General features: G+C 39.4%; 2 protein-coding genes across 2 annotated transcripts in view; one reads left to right on the forward strand and one right to left on the reverse strand.

Annotated features, from left to right (window-relative positions):
• The window catches only part of LOC140565122 (NLR family CARD domain-containing protein 3-like), a 110680-nt gene that overhangs the window by 43436 nt on the left and 47858 nt on the right, over positions 1-19386 (reverse strand). The window lies entirely within an intron of this gene.
• Positions 1694-18302, forward strand: LOC140565014 (NACHT, LRR and PYD domains-containing protein 12-like). Its single transcript, XM_072690748.1, has 12 exons — positions 1694-2832; positions 2928-3263; positions 3666-5594; positions 7837-8010; positions 8519-8692; positions 9975-10148; positions 10587-10760; positions 12903-13058; positions 13276-13449; positions 14967-15140; positions 15851-15897; positions 15991-18302. Exons 1-12 carry the CDS (start codon positions 2765-2767, stop codon positions 16530-16532), a joined length of 4122 nt encoding a protein of 1373 aa, XP_072546849.1. The 5' UTR covers positions 1694-2764; the 3' UTR covers positions 16533-18302.

The raw sequence follows: 19386 nt of genomic DNA on the forward strand, positions 1-19386 counted from the left end.
GGAACTAAAGATTCTTCTGAAAATGAAACTCCATCACAAGAGTTTAAGCCATAATCAGAAGAGTTCATCTGCTGTTCCTAGAACAATATATTGACTACCCCAGAGTCCAGACCTCCATATCAATGAGTTTGTTGTGTGAGAGGCATTAAAATGTTCAGATGACTGAACCTTGGAGGTGTGGAAAAGATTTCCTGCAGGTTTCTACAGAGAAACAGAAGGAATGGAAGCTGTAATTATAGCGGTAAAAGTGGACTCAATAAACTCTCTGACATTAGATTCAGTTTTGGAGTCTTTTAAAGAGGTTTTTCAGAACAGGAAAAGAACACTTTTACTTAATAGTTGTTTTAACTGGAACTGAAATAATCAAGTCATGTCAAGTCAAATTTATTTGTATAGCTTTTTACAACTGTTGTCGTCACAAAGCTGCTTTACATAATTAGTAATTAACAAAAGACAGAGACAAAAAAAGAAATAACCTAAGACATGAAGAATCAAAGACCCCCAGTGAGCAAGCCAATGGCAACAGTGGCAAGGAGAACCTCCCTTAGAGCTGGAAGAAGAAACCTTGGGAGGAACCAAGACTCACAAGGGGACCCGACCCATCCTCCTTTGGTCAGAACTATTTAAACATTATTGATAAAATTACCAAACCAGATACAACAGATAGTTAATAGTGGTGATATTAATAGTGGCAGATAGTTAAAAGTCCATTTAGGTTTTAACATGGTCATTAAACAGGTAGCAGTGGTAGGAAGGTGTGCCGCTGGTCTGTTATGGGTGGTGGTGGGTGGGAGGATTGATGAATAAAAGTTCTGTTAAAAGAACTGCCCAGTCCCTTAGAAACATTTTAATTTATATTGATGTTGAATAATATTTTACACTAATAATATTTGTAAAATAATATTTTGTAAATAATATATTTAATTACATTTATTTATTATTTATTCAGTTATTTATATTAAAATAGTAAAAAAAAAAAAAAGTATTTCTAACATGAGTTTATGACCTGAATTTAAAACCCTGGGACCCCTCAGTGAAGAAATCACCTAAATATAGAAACATAGAATGTTCTGCTAATTCACCTCGCAACACTGCACAGCAGTCCTGTTGGGGGCGCTCCTGCACAACCCAGAAAGGCAGAAACACCCCAAAACGAGCCACATCTTATCCCACAGTTTCGGTTTCACTAAAGGTGGAGGAAGTCGGACTTTCTGGCTGAAGAGAGGAGCTTCAGAAAAGGTAACAGTGCTCTCAGTTTGCCTATGATGTGACTGTAGTGATGTGTTTCTCTCTGTTAGTGATTCAGTATCAAGTAGATTTACACACTCCAACAGGACAGACACTCAAACTTTACACAGTCAAGTATATGTCAAGGTGTTTCTTAGCTAAAGTGTTTGTGTGTGTGTGTGTGTGTGTGTGTGTGTTTCAGTATAAAGGTGGATCAGTACAATGTGAAATGTCTTATGTTTCAGTGTCCAGTCTGATGTTTCTGATGTGAGTTATGTGTGTTATTGTCCAGAGTTGGAGTCTGAATCTTCAGACAGGAGCTGAAATAACATAGAAAAAATAGAAACAAGGTGCGGTAACACTGTGTGACCCAGAAGACCAGTTTGACAAGTGTTTTGTTCCAGGCAGTGATATCCAGCACTCCAAAGAGAGTGAATCACTCATTTTTCACTCTAGCACTCATTTTATGACTCAGTCACTCAGTGTTATTGATCATTGTTTCTAAGGTGTTTCTGAACTGCTGTTTACTGAAGTGCTGAAACTCTACACTTATTTAATACTGAATTACTGATTAACTCAGTCCTGATTCTTCAGTTCGAATAACTATTTTTTATATTAGTATATAAAACAATAAGCATTCTAATTATTTATCTAATCACCATTGAGCTGGTTGGTGTTTATCAGTAAAGAGGAGGAGCTTCTGTTGAAGTTGTTTGTCAATAGGTGATCAATTCGTTGTTTTAATATTTGGATGATGCCTTTGTGTTTGTGGCCCTTTTATTAATTACATAATGAGGCCTTGCATCTGCAGTGAGTATGCACCAGCCTTTATTAACCATTGGTATGGAAGTTCCTTAAATCTGTTGCTCTATTAGCTACTAAATGCATTTGCTATTAAAGTTGCTATTACATTCTGTCTGTAATCTAGACTTTTACATTGACTGATTACACTTTGGGCATGACTGGATATTAACCAAATCTAATGACTCTATGTAGCCATTATTTTAAGCAAATTTCTTTGTGTGGCAAATACAATAGATCACATACACTTGTAAATACCCCACTGCACTACTGACTCTTATGCTGAAGGTCTTGTGTGTGTGTGTGTTTTTCACATGAATTGTAGATGAATGCAGTAAAGCCCATCCTGAATTAGCCATTCACACAACTGAGATGTTCACTGCAGTGAGGCTGAAGCACTGTCCGGGTCACGGTTCAGCTTAGAACGTATTGTGATGTGTTAGCACATAAATTAAGGAGTAACCATGTGGATCCACTTGCTATTAGCTTTTTCACTATATTGTTAGTGAAGCAACAGAGTTCAGCATATAAAACATTTTTATAATGTAGTCAATTATGAAAGAAGTCATGGATAAGTTGTGTTGACCAGTTAAATCTATCATGCTGAAACATTTGTGAAGGTAGAATGTAGTTAATAGAATGTTGTCTTTAGATTGTGTTGAAGTGTGGTTTAGATGTCCTGAGGTAATTGCCTAAAGCTTAAAGCTTAAAGAAGTGGAGCAGACCGTGATTGTGCATGGAGAGCAAACACTCTACAATGGAGCTTCATCAGTCCAGCAGTGGATGCGGAACATCTGACCCAAGGTGTGCAAGGATCGATCAGCACTCAGAGAAGTAAATACTGTCTCTTACACGCAGACTTAAGAAGGTATTTACTAAATACTTTACTCTCATTGTAGATCAACTGCCCTCAGGGGAAAGCCTGCAGAACCTCCAGAAACCAGCTGTGTGTCTATGAAGAGACACTGGTCCATTACAGAACCTCCTGCATACAACAGTGGAGAAACTGTTGGAGAGCCTAGCTGTGTGTCTATGAAGAGTGACTGGTCTATTACAGAATCTCCTGCATACAACAGTGGAGGAAAAGAACCCAGCTGTGTGTCTATGAAGAGTAAATGGTCCATCGAGCAACCTATTGGTTTCAGCAGTGGACGAGGAGAACCCAGCTGTGTGCAGAGTGACCAATGCATCGATTATCCTAATTTCAGTAATGGAGCTGCGCTTTCTGACCCAGAGTGAGTTTTTGTCTTTCAGTGAAACACTGATGAGTAATTAAGCAATATAACCTTACTTCACATAATACACACACACACACACACACATATGGTTATGACTTAAAACCTCAGCAGGACAGTCTAGTACGTCCAGTCACTGGCTATATGGTATTAATGCTAAAACGCTATAATTCTAAGGATGTGTTACATCAGCAGTTTCTGTTTGTCTTGCATATATGTGCTTTTATGAGAGATTCTTTTTAGGGGGTTGAATAATTCTGAGATTGCTGTTGCCATTAAGAGTGGCATGCTATGTTAAATTTGGAGAAAGCTCTTGTTCTAAAAGCTGTGTTCAGCTATTTAAATTGGTTTTGTTTGATGTTATATTTTTGATGTTTGTGTTTCTATTTGACCTCCTATCAGGCAGAGCTCCACAGACACAGCACCATGCACACACACACTGGTGGGGGGAACTGTACCCCTGCAGCAGGATTCTCAGCAATCAGTGGACGATGTCCTGCACAGAGTCATAAACAGACACAAAAGCAGCATGAAGAAGAAGTACGAGAGCTTATTTGAGGGAATCAAAACAGAAAAGAATAAAACCCTCCTGAACAGGATTTATACACAGCTCTACATCATAGAGGGAGAGAGTGAAGGAGTGAATGAAGAACATGAGGTTCTACAGATGGAGAAAATACCTAGGAGACACAGAGAAGATACTCCAATCAACTACTCAGACATATTTAAACCTCTACATCCTAAAGGTCCAGCTCTCAGAAGTGTGCTGACTAAAGGCATTGCTGGAATTGGAAAAACTGTCTCTGTGCAGAAGTTCATTCTGGACTGGGCTGAAGGAAAAGCCAATCAGGATGTAGATTTCATGTTTGTTCTTCCGTTCCGGGAGCTGAACTTGATTAAAGACCATCAGTACAGTCTTCATGGACTTCTGTTTGACTTCCATCCTGAGATTAAAGACCTGGATCCAAATATCTATGAGGAGCTCAAAGCTGTGTTCATATTTGATGGTCTGGATGAAAGCAGAATTCCACTGAACTTTGAGGAGTGTGAGAAAGTATCTGACATCACCATGACATCATCAGTGGGTGTGTTGATGACCAACCTCATCAAAGGAGAGCTGCTTCCCTCTGCTCTAATCTGGATAACCTGCCGACCAGCAGCAGCCAATCAGATCCTTCCTAAACACATCAACCGTGTGACGGAAATCCAGGGATTTAATGACTCACAGAAGGAGGAGTACTTCAGGAAGAGGATCAGTGACCAAGACCAAGCCCAGAAAATCATTTCCCACATTAAGACAGCAAGGAGCCTCCACATCATGTGCCACATTCCCGTCTTCTGCTGGATCTCAGCCACTGTGCTTCAGAGACTCATCAAACATCATCACTCAGAAATCCCTAAAACTCTGACTGAAATGTACTCCCACTTCCTGATCACTCAGACCAACATGAAGAACCAGAAGTATGAGGAGAAAGATGAGAGAGACCCACAGAAACTGTTGGAATCCAATCGAACTATGCTTCTGAAACTGGCTGAATTGGCTTTCAAACAGCTGATGAAGGGCAATGTGATGTTCTATGAAGAGGACCTGAGAGAGAGCGGTATTGACGTCACTGAGGCCTCAGTGTATTCTGGGGTTTTCACTGAGATCTTTAGGGAGGAATGTGTGCTTTACCAGAGGAAGGTCTACTGCTTTGTTCATCTGAGCTTTCAGGAGTTCCTGGCTGCTGTTTATGTGTTTCACTGCTATGAAAGCAAGAACATGAAGGAACTGCAGTGTTTTATACCACAGTATAGACAAAATGTTCCTCTGGATGAGCTGCTGTTATATAAACCGCGATACAGAGAAAATGTTCCACTGGATGAGCTGCTGATAGGAGCTGTGAATAAAGCTGTAGAAAGTCAGACTGGACACTTGGATCTTTTCCTTCGTTTCTTACTGGGCATCTCACTGGAGTCCAATCAGAGACTCTTACAGGGTCTACTGTCACACACACACACACACTCAGAGGAAACTACAGAGTACATCAATAACTTAATCAAAGGAGATGATCCAGAACATCACAGTTCTCTTACTACTGAGAGATCCATCAATCTGTTTCTCTGCCTGTATGAAATGAAGGACCAGTCTCTCTCCAGAGAGATTCAGGAGTATCTAAACTCAGAGAAACACTCAGAAGTGAAGCTCTCTCCTGGACAGTGTTCAGCACTAGCCTGCATGCTTCTGACCTCAGATGAGGTGCTGGAGGAGCTGGACCTAAAGAAATATAACACATCAGAGGAGGGTTATGAGAGACTGATCCCAGCTGTGACTGCCTGCAGAAGAGCTGTGTGAGTGTTTTATCTACATTAACACAACATCTGCATTCATATATGTATTTGAATATTGATGATTGAGTAAAAACTTTGACCTCATTTTAGTTAGAATATCACAAGTCATTTTCAAGAACAGCATTTTGTCCTGTTTATTTTAGTCAGAGTTTGTATATTTATTAAGGGTTTAATGGTACATAAAAGTCACAGCAAGACTGCCCTCCCCACTCTCTCTTTGCAGAAGGCATAAGACTTACTTAGGCGTCCTTTCACTTACTTATTTCGTGTGGTAGTTGGTACAACTTCTTGTGTGCAAATGTTAGCATATCTTGCACACACTTTTAAGACACAGAAAGACAGGAAAACAGCTGACCAATCCAAAGTGACAGTCTGGCAAGAACACAATGAAAACATTGTTAGTAACTGACTAACAATAAGTGTTTTACGGAGTGAGTTATGGTTTGATTAAATCTGAAAATATGTCTTTTTATTTTTATTTTTTAGAAATAATGTATGAATTAGCAGCCTTATTTCATTTCGATTAAATACAATATGAAAATTAATATCAATGATATTTATTAATAAATATAAAATATTTTATTTCTAAAACAGAAATTACAGTTGTAAACAATATTTTTAACTAGTATTATTTGTTTGTTATAAGTGACAGAACAGATGTGAAAATGTGAAGTCTGAATCACAGCTAAATTAATGGAATTTCTTAATCCGGCCACCTAGTTAATCCATTGCAGTTTTAATCATTTATTTACTATTCTAATGTGGGGATTTCTGCCAGAGTTGCTTTTCTGTTTGCATGGACAGTTTTAGCCAGACCCTGCCAGTCAGTACCACCAACTGCGCTGTCTACTGTGTATAGTAAGGCATTCTGTGATGTATTCCTGGTACACACAAAACCCTGTGGATTGGCACCCACTGTCAGGCCTCGATTGAACTCCGATAATTGGCCAGTGTTCAACCTCACTCACGAGAGAACATCTCATAACATATACAGGACTGGACATTTACATTCTGCTGTCTCATGACATTTGGCATGTCAGTGTAATATTAGCTAGATGGATTGGCTGCATTTAATGGGATGTGGAATTGTTTGAGTTTGTGTAGAAAGTGCTTTTATTATTTAAGAATGTATTTGCAGTTAGAAAATGTCTGTAGTTGCTGGTACTTGCATGTTTCAATTTTGTGAAAAGTCCTACCCTTTGTATGCTAAATATTTAAATGTTATTAGGCTTAAATTATTTTAAAGATTAATTTACTTTCTTATTTATGTCACACTGAGTAATCTACAACTATCGATCATTAATAAACTGAACATTTTGGAACTTTTGGCATTTTGGAACATTTTGGATTCTTGCCAGTAATGCCTGGGTTGTAATATATTGGTGTAGCACAAAATCATATATGACTAGTATGCTAACTATGTACTGCAGCTGTGCTATCTCTCTAAAAAGATTTAACTCCAAACTATTTACCACATCCAAATAATGCTATGCATAGTTTAAAACATTTATCCCTCTTTAGTAAAAAGTAGTGTCACCCAAACTTGAAGTTAAAATCACCTAAAAAATGTCAGTTTACAGGACTACGTTCTTTTGATCAAAGTTTTCAGACCGCTTTCAAAATGGCCATCAGCATATGTAAACACATGCATACCCATATTTTAGTTTACAGTTCTCTGATTGGTTGAAAATAACAGGAAATTTGTAGTAGCAAGCAAATTAATTGTTTAGGATATTCAAAAAGATAATATGCTATTTTATCTTCAAAGAATTTAAGTTCAAAGATAGTAATGTTCTTAATGGGTATGTGTGCTGCTATATGTGGTTGACTGTATTAAAAGCTGCACTAGGCTCTCAGAGAACAATACAGATTCTGATTAACCGTTAATAAGCGTTGTTTTTGTGCTGTGCTAAGCCAGACAATCAAAATATCTGAGTATCTAGTAAATTTCACATGGTTAAAATCTGTAGAAATCTTATGTAATATATCAGTACAAATCTTGATGATCTAGGAAGATGATATTTAGACAGCATGAAAGCAGATTGTGCCCTTAAGGTTAAAGCCAGTTTAAAACCTACACCTCTGCCACCCCCATATTGGCACTGTACATTCTGGACTTCAGTGTTCAGGGATCAGGGATTAGGCACATTTTGAACACTAGTAGAATGACTTTTCTTTTTTTAGGTTGCATATTTGGCCCATTTTATATATTATTTGTTTATTGTTTCTATTGCGTTTGCAGGCTTTCTGGATGCTCTCTCACCAACAACTCATGTAAAGCTCTATGCTCTGCTCTACAATCAGTAAACTCCTCCCTGAAAGAGCTGGACCTCAGTAACAATGACATGCAGGATTCAGGAGTGGAGCTGCTCTCTGCTGGACTGAAGAGTTCACACTGTAAACTGGAAAAACTCAGGTCAATATTCTATGATTTACATTATAAATGATTAATTTTAAGGTGTATATTTAAAGAGATTAGTATTCCTTATTCTTTCTCAGGAGGTGCAGACATAGAAGCATACCTCTTTGTTTTGGATGACTTAACTGTTGCTTTGAAAACACTTGTTGTTCTACCACCACAAGTATAAAATCTGCACACTACAATTTTCATACTGTACCAGTTTCCCCCACCCCATTATAAAGTTCTTCTGCAGCCTAAAACAAATTATTTTCTGTGAGATTCCCCATAATGTGCTGTGTGCAGCTGTATGTATTTTAATTGTGTTAATGTAATTTTCTCAATTTCTCCTTTGTCCATAACTGCCCAGAGGAACATGCTTTCTGCTTTGGTTCCTTTCAGTATGTTTTGTCAGAGTGTTGATGTAAATTCTTTTAAATTTGGTGTTTATTTTTTTTATTCTACAGCTGGTTTTAGTTCTGTGTAAATTCACACACCTGTCCCCAATTTTCATTCTTTCCTGCAGATTATCTGGTTGTATGGTTACAGAAGAAGGCTGTTCTTCTCTGGCTTCAGCTCTGAAATTAAACCCCTCCCACCTGAGAGAACTGGATCTGACCTATAATCACCCAGGAGAGTTAGGAGTGAAGCTGCTTTCTGATCTACTGAAGGATCCACTGTGTAAACTGAAGAAACTACTGTGAGTTGTGGTCTTACTAGGCCAGATTTATAAAACACACCTCTAGATTTTAGTGTTGCAGCAAACAGGGTTGCACTAACACAGCTTCACCAGTTTTGTCAGATTTGCAATATTTGTCACTGGGATATATTGAATTGTATTTTATATATTTTCATTTTCTATTAGAGTAAGTTAGGAAAATTAGACAAAACGCATTTCACAAAACATTCTATTTAATTTAGATATTTTGGGGGAGAAACTGTCAGCATTGGCCCATTCTTAGGAGAGTTCCCCAGTTCCCCAGTGATGCTACTGTCATTAGCTAGAAATTCTTCTCCATCACTCAGAGTAATGCATCTGTTAACTTGTTCATGTTCAATTTGCAGTCAGTGTTCTCCTCAGTCTGCATTTAGCACACTGCAGCAGGTGGTAGACGCCTCACATGATGATGGAGACCTAGCTGGGAGGTGCAATTACACACAATTATAGTAAAACTAAGGGAAAATCAAATGCATTGTGTTAATAACCATTTACCAAGGTAAAGAACCAATAAAAAGTACCAGTATTACTTTATTTGGATGGTCCATTATAGATGATTCGTAGATGTTAACCTCACATTCACTATCACTACCTAGTGATCACTATCAGACCTCGATCAAACTCAGATAACTCACATAGCCTTGCCTTGAGTGTGCTGACTAGTGTTAATAACTCACTCAAGAGAAAACACCTCATAACTTATACAGGTCTGGACATTCCCAAGCCGTTCCTTGAGGTTACACTTCATGACTAATTTACATTCTGCTGTACCATGACGTTTGGCATGTCAGTATAGTATGAACTAAACTGATTGGCTGTGGGCATTTGTGTGTTTGAGTTTGTGTAGAAAGTGCTTTTAATATTTTAAAATGAAACAACAGATCTTTTCTGTAGTTGCTGGTGCTTGCATGTTTCAATTTTGTGAGAAGTCCTACCTTTTCTGCACTAAATATTTATAGGAGAATTTGGTACTTTTACCCCACTGTCCCATGGCTCAGAAAATATTTTATTAGGCTTAAACAATTGTAATGATTAAGGTTAAAAGCTAATTCATAAACTGTGGAGATACTTGTTTACAGCATAACTTGTTATGATACAGAAACCTACACCCTATATAGATACTGTACATTCTGGACTTCAGAGGAACATCAGGGATTGGGCACACTTTGAACACCAGTAAAGAAACTTGTTATGTCTACTCCAAGTTGCATATCTTCTGGTTTATTTTATATGCAGTATTTGTTTTCTTCTATTATATCTGCAGACTTTCTGACTGTTTTTTCACAAAGAGCTCTTGTAAAGCTCTATGCTCTGCTCTACAATCAGTAAACTCATCCCTGAAAGAGCTGGACCTCAGTAACAATGACCTGCAGGATTCAGGAGTGAAGCTGCTCTCTGCTGGACTGAAGAATTCTCACTGTAAACTGGAGAAACTCAGGTGAATCTTCTGTGATTTATATTATAAATTATTAATTTAAAGAGATTAGTATTCCTTTTCTTTCTCAGGAAGTGCAGACATAGTAGCATATCTCTTAGTTTTGTTTTGGAATGTTTAAAAAGACTGTCCTCATTTGACCAATAATTTTTTTAGGTCTTACAAAGTGATATTTTTTCCACTTTCTGTGGAATGTAAGCCGAATAGTGTATTATCTGGTCAGCAGGAAATATATTCTGTAAGATGCCCCATAATTCATGCAGCTGTATGTATTTTGATTGTGTTCATGTAATTTACTCCATTTCTCCTTTGCTTTGGTTCCTTTCAGTTTGTTTTGGCAGAGTGTTGATAGTTAATTTGTTCTTTTGTTGTTTTTTTGTTCTGCAGCTGGTTTTGGTTGTGTGTACATTTTGCCTGTCCCTCTTTCTCTCCTTTCGGCAGATTGTCTGGATGTATGGTTACACAAGAAGGCTGTTCTTCTCTGGCTTCAGCTTTGAAATCAAACCCCTCCCATCTGAGAGAACTGGATCTGACCTATAATCACCCAGGAGAATCAGGAGTGAAGCTGCTTTCTGATCTACTGAAGGATCCACGCTGTGAACTGAAGAAACTGCTGTGAGTTGTGGTCTTACAGTCAGCAGGAGTTCAATAGTGTAACCTGCAGCTCTCCCTTCCCCTTGGGTTAACAATCATCTCCTTGGTCTTGTCCTCATTAAGGGATAGATTGTTGTTGTTATAACTAGGCCACTAGATCTGCCACCTCCCTCCTGTACGCCATCTTATCCTCACCAGTGATCAGCCCAATGACTGTACTATCATCAGCAAACTTGATACAACCTGTGTTGTTCTATGTGGCCATGCAGTCACATGCAAAGAGTGTGTACAGCAGGGGGCTCAGCACAGAACCCTGTGGGGTCCCTGTGCTTACAGTTCTGGTCCTGGATGTGTGGTTGGCAACTCTTGACTGATTGGGGTCTGTCTGTTAGGAAATTTAGTAGCCTAAAAGCAGTCCAGCTTACCACTGGTTCTACTACATGTTCCTGCTCACTGTGAATGCCACTGCCAAAACCACTGTCACCGTCACCACCAGTCATCATGTCTGTAATTTTGGCACATTTGACAAAGTTTCTTTTTTTCTCCCAGTGTATCTGCACCGCCGTTACGTTTTCTTACCATCTCAGAAGATCCTAACAGATAAAGTTATGTTTATCCTACATTGCTCCGCACGCCTTAGGAAACAAAACTTTTTTTTGCCAAATTCAATATGCAGCCAGGACCAAAGCAAAAAGGGTTAGTGTTTAACAATGTGATAGGACCAGGCCAGTGTCAATCAGGCCCCTGATTTACTGGTTTTATAGGCCGGTCAGAACTGCTGACACACTCCAGCCACATGAGGTCTAGCATTGTCCTGCATTAGGAAGAACCCAGGGCCAACCGCACCAGCATATGGTCTCACAAGAGGTATGAGGATCTCATCTCTGTACCTAATGGCAGTCAGGGTACCTCTGGCGAGCACATGGAGGGCTCTGTGGCCTTCTAAAGAAATGCCACCCCACACCATTACTGACCCACTGCCAAACCGGTCATGCTGAAGGATGTTGCAGGCAGCAGATCGCTCTCCACAGCATCTCCAGACTCTGTCACATCTGTCACATGTGCTCAGTGTGGACCTGCTTTCATCTGTGAAGAGCACAGGGCACCAGTGGCGAATTTGTTAATCCTGGTGTTCTCTGGCAAATGCCAAGCGTCCTGCACGGTGTTGGGCTGTGAGCACAACCCCTATCTGTGGACATCGGGCCCTCATACCATCCTCATGGAGTCAGTTTCTAACCGTTTGTGCAGACACATGCACATTTGTGGCCTGCTGGAGGTCATTTTGCAGGGCTCTGGCTGTGCTCCTCCTGTTCCTCCTTACACAAAGGCAGAGGTAGTGGTCCTGCTGCTGGGTTGTTGCCCTCTTGTATCCTGGTAGCGCCTCCAGCCTCTGGACACAACACTGACAGACACAGCAAACATTCTTGCCACAGCCCGCATTGATGTGCCATCCTGGATGAGCTGCACTACCTGAGCCACTAGTGTGGGTTGTCCGCCTCATGCTACCACGAGTGTGAAAGCACCACCAACATTCAAAAGTGATCAAAACATCAGCCAGAAAGCATAGGTACTGAGAAGTGGTCTGTGGTCCCCAACTGCAGAACCACTCCACTCTTGCTAATTGCCACTAATTTCCACCTGTTGTCTATTCCATTTGCACAACAGCATGTGAAATTGATTGTCAATCAGTGTTGCTTCCTAGGTGGACAGTTTGATTTCACAGAAGTTTAATTTACTTGGAGTTATATTGCATTGTTTAAGTGTTCCCTTTATTTTTTTGAGCAGTGTATTAATTTAAATACAAAAGTCTTGTGGCAGTCGACCCAAATAGCATATCACCCCACTGGGAAAATGCCTAATGTCTAATCCATCCCTGAGTGCCCCTGAGGTTTAAAGCAACTTTTTGAAGTATGGAGAATTCTTCAGGAGGTATTTGCTAACAGAACCTGTTAGGATACAGAATAGCTGCACCCCCACCACCCCCTTTATGACACTGCACAATCTGGACTTCAGTGGAACATCAGGGATTGGGTAGTGTGAAAAAGTGAAAGGACAACTGGACATGCTTTGATCACAAGTATAGAAAAACTCAGTTCATTATGTTCATTACGTGAAAATTCAGTTCATTATTCACACAACATACATATATTATTTATTTTGCAGACTCGCTGGCTGTTCTCTCACCAAGAACTCATGTGAAGCTCTTTGCTCTGCTCTACAATCAGTAAACTCCTCTCTGAAAGAGCTGGACCTCAGCTACAATGACCTGCAGGATTCAGGAGTGGAGCTGCTCTCACACTGTAAACTTGAGACACTAAGGTGAATGTTCTGTGAATTGACTGGAAAATTGTGGAGAAGCTGAGAAACATGACAAGGACACTGATAACATGATTCATTTTATGGGGTTTGAGAATACTATTGAATCTGTATGACTGTAAACATCATGTAAACATAATAATTGTTTATGAATCCCAACCATATAATGTATTTAATGTCCTATTTTATAGAACCAGTTGTAATTTCTGTCCTTTTGCAGCCTAGCTGTGTGTAATCTTGGGGTAAACTCTTGTGGAAGTCTGGGGTCAACTCTACAGTCAGTAAACTCCTCCCTGAAGGAGCTGGACCTCAATGACAATGACCTGCAGGATTCAGGAGTGAAGCTGCTCTCTGCTGGACTGAAGAGTTCATATTGTAAACTGGAGACACTTAGGTGAGATTTTTTAAAATGAGATTATAACAAACCAATATAAAGGTCTGATATTTAAAGAGATCAGTATTCTTTCAGGTTCCTTGGGACGTGCAGAACAACTAGCATATCTTTGTTTTAGAGAGCTCAATAACTATTGCAGTGAAGACGGGTAGACACTCTCACTGTCACTGACTACTGACTTTATGTTTATTTGGGTTTATTCTAATTTTATATAGTAGTGGTATACCAGTAAAAAAAACTTATTGCAGCATTTCACAAATGTCATGACAAACCAAAAAAAAAAAAGAATCTTTCTTATTTAAAAAATCTATTTTTAAAAAATGGACCAATTTTCCTCCTGAATGTTTTTAAAATTATATCTAAAAATAGCAAAGTACTGCGACTATAGACTAATCACGTATTCAACTGTCAGAAAAATGAGTACATTTAATGCAGAATGCACATCACTGACAGGAGCAGGAGTAGCCACTATCATAAGTCAGGAGTAGTTTTTGTAGTTATATAAAGTTTTATAGGTAGACACACCCACTGATCACTGACTTCATTAAGCTGTTTACACCTGGCATTAACAGCATTTCATAATGGAGTAGTATCTGGATCTTATTTGGTTGGATTCCCTTTCAACTTTCCACACATCCTTAGTGTGACCAGAGTGGCATAGGGATGGAAATGTTTGTGTATTGTAGAATGTAAGCAGAATAGTTTATTATTAACAGAAACTTTTTTACCCAAAATATGCAGTATGTGCAACTTTTAATTTTGTTTCTGTAATGGTCTTCCAAATCAAAGTTTATTTCTGACATATATTGATGATATATATTCATACACGGTACAGCTAGTTGTCATGCCTGGTCAGGCGTGGCAGTGAACCAAAAAACACTTTCAGAGATGCACGACCAACTTCCGCTATCCCAGCTCCTTATATGGGCACTAGAGCGAAGTCCTGGGAATACCCCGGGGGAGAGCGTGACAACGAGGTCCTGACACTAGTAGGACAATGCTTAAATGACTGTCCAGTCACATGGAAGAAGGAGCTAAAAGATAGACTATATTAAATATAGCATCAAATGTAAAGATAAAAAAAAATAAATAGATTCTACATTATTTACATAACTAATAAGATAAAAAATAAATATTGATTTCACATGTGAATATAACCTAACTCTGCAATGCTGCCCATATAAAATTTGGTTCTGCTTTTGAGTTTAGTTTTTTTATTAGTTTGGTTTCTAATCATCTCCTGGAGCTTAGAATCAATTTAGAAATAATTTAGATTTCTAGAAATGATAATTGTGCTCACAAATGTTAGATCAGTTATATTAATTCATAAAAAATATTCATTTTAATTTAGGAAAATGTGCAGTGATGAATAATGCTTATTGTCAGTTTGTTTCATTCCGTCCTGTTTGATGTCAAAATGTTGATGTTTATCTCGAGTTTAAAGTTTGTTGTTTTTGTTTTGCAGATGATTTTGTGTAAATTCCATTTCTCCCTCTTTTTCCCTTTCTTTCCTGCAGATTGTCTGGGTGTATGATAACAGAAGAAGGCTGTTCTTCTCTGGCTTCAGCTCTGAAATCAAGCCCCTCACATCTGAGAGAACTGGATCTGACCTATAATCACCCTGAACAGTCTGGAATGAAGCTGCTCTCTGATCTACTGGATGATCCACACTGCAAACTAGAGAAACTACTGTGAGTTGTGGTCTTACTTGGACAGATGAATAAAACATATCACCAGATATACAGTGTAGTTAAGAGCAAAGAGTGCTGCTGTAACACATTCTGCTTACATCTGTGGTGCTGTCAGATCATTTTAATAGAGACTTGAGATAATCTGCAGATTGCCACCATCCTGCTGACTAAGCATTGAGGGTAATAAACTCACATCCGCTTCCAGGCAGGTTCCCTGAAGTTCTCTGTGCGTTTTACAGCTCTTCATTACTGATCTAACAGTGGAACAGTTGATCATTTTCAGAGATGGAGCTGTTGTTCCTAGTCTCTGATTTCTCTAGTATCTGATTTCTGAAGGGCAGCTCTGATCATGTGTGTTTTCTCTAATCCTCCCTGTGTTGAGGAGAGCCTGAGGGAACGTGGCCTCTGTTTCATCATATTTCCACTCCAGTGAAACACAAAGTCATGAATGAGCTCTTCAGAGTTCCTGAACACTCAAATAAGAAACAGAAATGAGAACCTTCTTCCCCAACGTTCTGCTCAGAAGCATTTATGGGGTGCTAATAATTATGACACATTATTGATACGGTTTTGATAAGTAATTCTACATTAATAAGGGTTTAGTTTTTAAAACCAGTTTCAGTTTCATTTCCACACACACACTTTATCACCTTTTACCATCTTAATAAAAGTGTGTGTGTGTGTGTGTGTGTGTGTGTGTGTGTGTTTAGGATGGATTGTGGAGGGAAGAACAGGATGAAACAAAGACTGAAGAAATGTAAGAAAATCCATCACTCACTCACATACACACGCACAAACACACTCCCACTATGCTGTCCCTTTTAACATGTGTGTTTGTGTGTGTGTGCAGATGCATGTAAGCTCACTCTCGACCCAAAAACAGCACACACTCGTCTCTCTCTGTGTGAGGGAAACAGAAAGGTGGAGTGTGTGAGACAGAAGCAGCCATATCCGGATCATCCAGACAGGTTTAACTGTTGGGGTCAGGTCCTGAGTGTGGAGAGTCTGACTGGACGCTGTTACTGGGAGGCTGAGTGGAGAGAGGGGAAGGCTGATGTAGCCATGTCTTACCAAGGGATCAGGAGGAAAGGAGGTGGTCTAGACAGTCGGTTTGGATTCAATAATCAGTCCTGGAGTCTGCAGTACTTTGATTACAGGTACACTGTTTATCACAATAAAAAGACAATCTGTGAATTTCTCCATCCACACCCGTCTGGCAGAGTAGGAGTGTATCTGGACTGGCCAGCCGGCACTCTGTCCTTCTACAGCATCTCACCTGACACACACACACTGACCCACATACACACACTCCAAACCACTTTCACTGAGCCGCTTTATGCAGGGATCGGAGTTTGTTTTGGCTCCTCAGTGTGTGTGAGTGAATTGGAATAACTAACCTAAATAACCATTTGTGTGTGTGTCAGCTTTATCTCACTCTGAAATATCTACACTAAAGTGTGTTTAGTGTGTGTTTCACTGTAGGAAAAGGAAAAGAAATGATGAGTAATACAGGATTGTTGTACACTGTTATTTCTTACTGATGTTACCTAAATATTAGGCCTAAAAGTTGTCAGGCAGGGGTGGTTTTTTTTCAGACCAAAACTAACACAAATTCCCTCTCCTGGACAAATGTAGTATTGCACATGGCAAGAGTGTGTGTTGTGTTTTCTGTCGGACTCTTCCCAAGCTCCACCCACTCAGACACACCTTCAGCCTATCAGGGCCTCATTGGCACACGTCAATGGCAGAAATGTTTAGTGATGGTTACAGGAGAAACAAGTCACACATGTCTGTATATGATGTAGCTCCCTTATTAACATAGTACATTACTTTAGTACAGATGCAATAAAGAGATAATGATTACAGTAAATTATAATTAATTACAATAATTTAATAAAAAGAGGGGAAAACAGTAGTTTAAAACCAGACCAAATGATTTTCTTTCTACACGATTTTGGAGCATTGCTGTGAAAAACTGATTGCATTCAGTGACAAGAGCATTAGTGAGGTCAAAATGTTCGATGATCACCCAACCCTATCCCCAATTCCCAAATGTATTGGATGGAGCACCACCATCATTCCAGAGAACACAGTTAAAATTTGTCTGGATGATCCGGATATGACAGATCTCTCACACGCTCCACTTTTCTGTTCCCTTCAGACAGAGACACACATGTATATGCTGTGGGTCCAGAGTGAGCTTAAGCAAAAGGGCTGGCCCGTGGCATAGGCAGTACAGGCGAGGCACCCAAATAGAAGAAAAAAGATCATGCTAACTTACTATTTTTTTTACTAATGCAATTTACATTATTTTTAAATATTAAAATAAGGCGAAAACATCATATCATAGACTTAATAATGTAAGCCACATTATTTTCTGTGATGTGCACTTCAAGCGGCATCCCTGTGGCATGTTAAACTCCCCTCCTAGTGCTCTAGTTAGACTTTTCTGCCAGTGGGGGAGGTGTGCTGGAAGTGAGCATGTGAAAATGTGATGAACACAAAGATTAGCTTACAACATAGCCAACAAAGCAGCTGTCAGCCAATATGTCAAAGAGGTCGAAGCCCTCTGGTGCCCAATAGAGGAAAAATCGACTGAAGTAAATGTAGGGTTATAAAATAATCGCTTCTCTAAGCTCAAACTAATTGAAAGCATAGACTACTTGAGATCTACTATAGTGCAAAAACGACTCTGTGTACTTTCCATCCATAGTAGAAATCAAGAGATCTCACAGCAGCTTTCTTATGATAATGTCATAGATGGCAAAACAAGTAAGGACATACACAGTCTAGTTCCTGTAAAGTAGTATCGCCAATATAATAGGACTCTCTGGAGTAGATACACAAACCCATTGGCCTGTTGGAAGAACTATGTTCTCTGGAATGATGATGGTGCTCCATCCAATAGCTTTGGATTATGCTGTGGAGTTGTGGATGAAGTAGGGTGGTGATCATCCAACATCCTAACCTCACTAACGTTCTTATCGCAGAATGCAATCAAATCCTTACAGCAATGCTTCAAAATCTAGTCCTAATCTAGTCTAATCTTTTCCTGGACAGTAAAGACAGCAACTAAACCCCAACTCTTGATTTTAGAAGAAATAATTAATAAGCAGGTATCTCAATACTTCTGCCATATAGTGTGTATTGTATTTATAATTTGTTTAATGTCACATGTTTAATATTGTTTATTGTTTCTAAAAATAAAGAAAATGCCAGAAATAAAGCTATACAGTATCTGTGAGTGTATGCACACAATGGCTGACAGATGAGGAGGCACAGAGGCCACGTTCCCTCAGGCTCTCCTTAACACAGAGAGGATTAGAGAACACACACATGATCAGAGCTGATCTTTATAAATCAGACAGAGACCACTGTGCACAAATAAGAACCACACCTGTATCTACTTTGATCTACTTTTAACACAAGATACATGATGCATGATTTCTTTCGTTCACCACTGCTAACAAAAGGCTTTGGGTTGAGCGGTACAATGGTATTACCATATAATACCAGATACCATATACAGCGGTATCTCACATTGACAACGTGTCTAAGGTGTCAGATTTCTGTTCTGTGTCTGTATTTAGTACATGACCAAATAAGCTTTTTCCACCATGTGCATTTAAAAGAGAGCCACAGGGTTGGGGTGCAAAACAGATGGGGGAAAAATCAAGCTCACAGTAGTTGCAAGTTTACTGGACTGCTAAGTTTGGGAGAGCAACTAAATCTTGATGAGCCAGTCTACTATTACTGCAGTATATACACTGCTCAAAAAATAAAGGGAACACTTAAACAACACAATATAACTCCAAGTAAATCAAACTCCTGTGAAATCAAACTGTCCACTTAGGAAGCAACACTGGTTGACAATCAATTTCACATGCTGTTGTGCAAATGAAATAGACAACAGGTGGAAATTATTGGCAATTAGCAAGACACACTCAATAAAAAGTGGTTCTGCAGGTGGGGACCACAGACCACGTCTCAGTACCTATGCTTTCTGGCTGATGTTTTGATCACTTTTGAATGTTGGTGGTGCTTTCACACTCGTAGTAGCATGAGGCGGACTCTACAACCCACACAAGTGGCTCAGGTAGTGCAGCTCATCCAGGATGGCACATCAAGGTTTGCTGTGTCTGTCAGCATAGTGTCCAGATGCTGAAGGCGCTACCAGGAGACAGGCCATTATACCAGGAGACGTGGAGGAGGCCGTAGGAGGGCAACAACCCAGCAGCAGGACTGC

Source organism: Salminus brasiliensis, chromosome 11 (assembly GCF_030463535.1).
Source record: "Salminus brasiliensis chromosome 11, fSalBra1.hap2, whole genome shotgun sequence".
NCBI classification, from domain to species: Eukaryota; Metazoa; Chordata; class Actinopteri; order Characiformes; family Bryconidae; genus Salminus; species Salminus brasiliensis.

Bases quoted from the DNA above. Each gene is read 5' to 3' on its own strand.
- LOC140565014 (XM_072690748.1), top strand. From the start codon at position 2,765: ATGGAGAGCAAACACTCTACAATGGAGCTTCATCAGTCCAGCAGTGGA. The intron at 5,595-7,836 runs GTGAGTGTTTTA...TTGCGTTTGCAG, and splicing joins ACTGCCTGCAGAAGAGCTGT to GCTTTCTGGATGCTCTCTCA. The intron at 10,149-10,586 runs GTGAATCTTCTG...TCCTTTCGGCAG, and splicing joins TGTAAACTGGAGAAACTCAG to ATTGTCTGGATGTATGGTTA.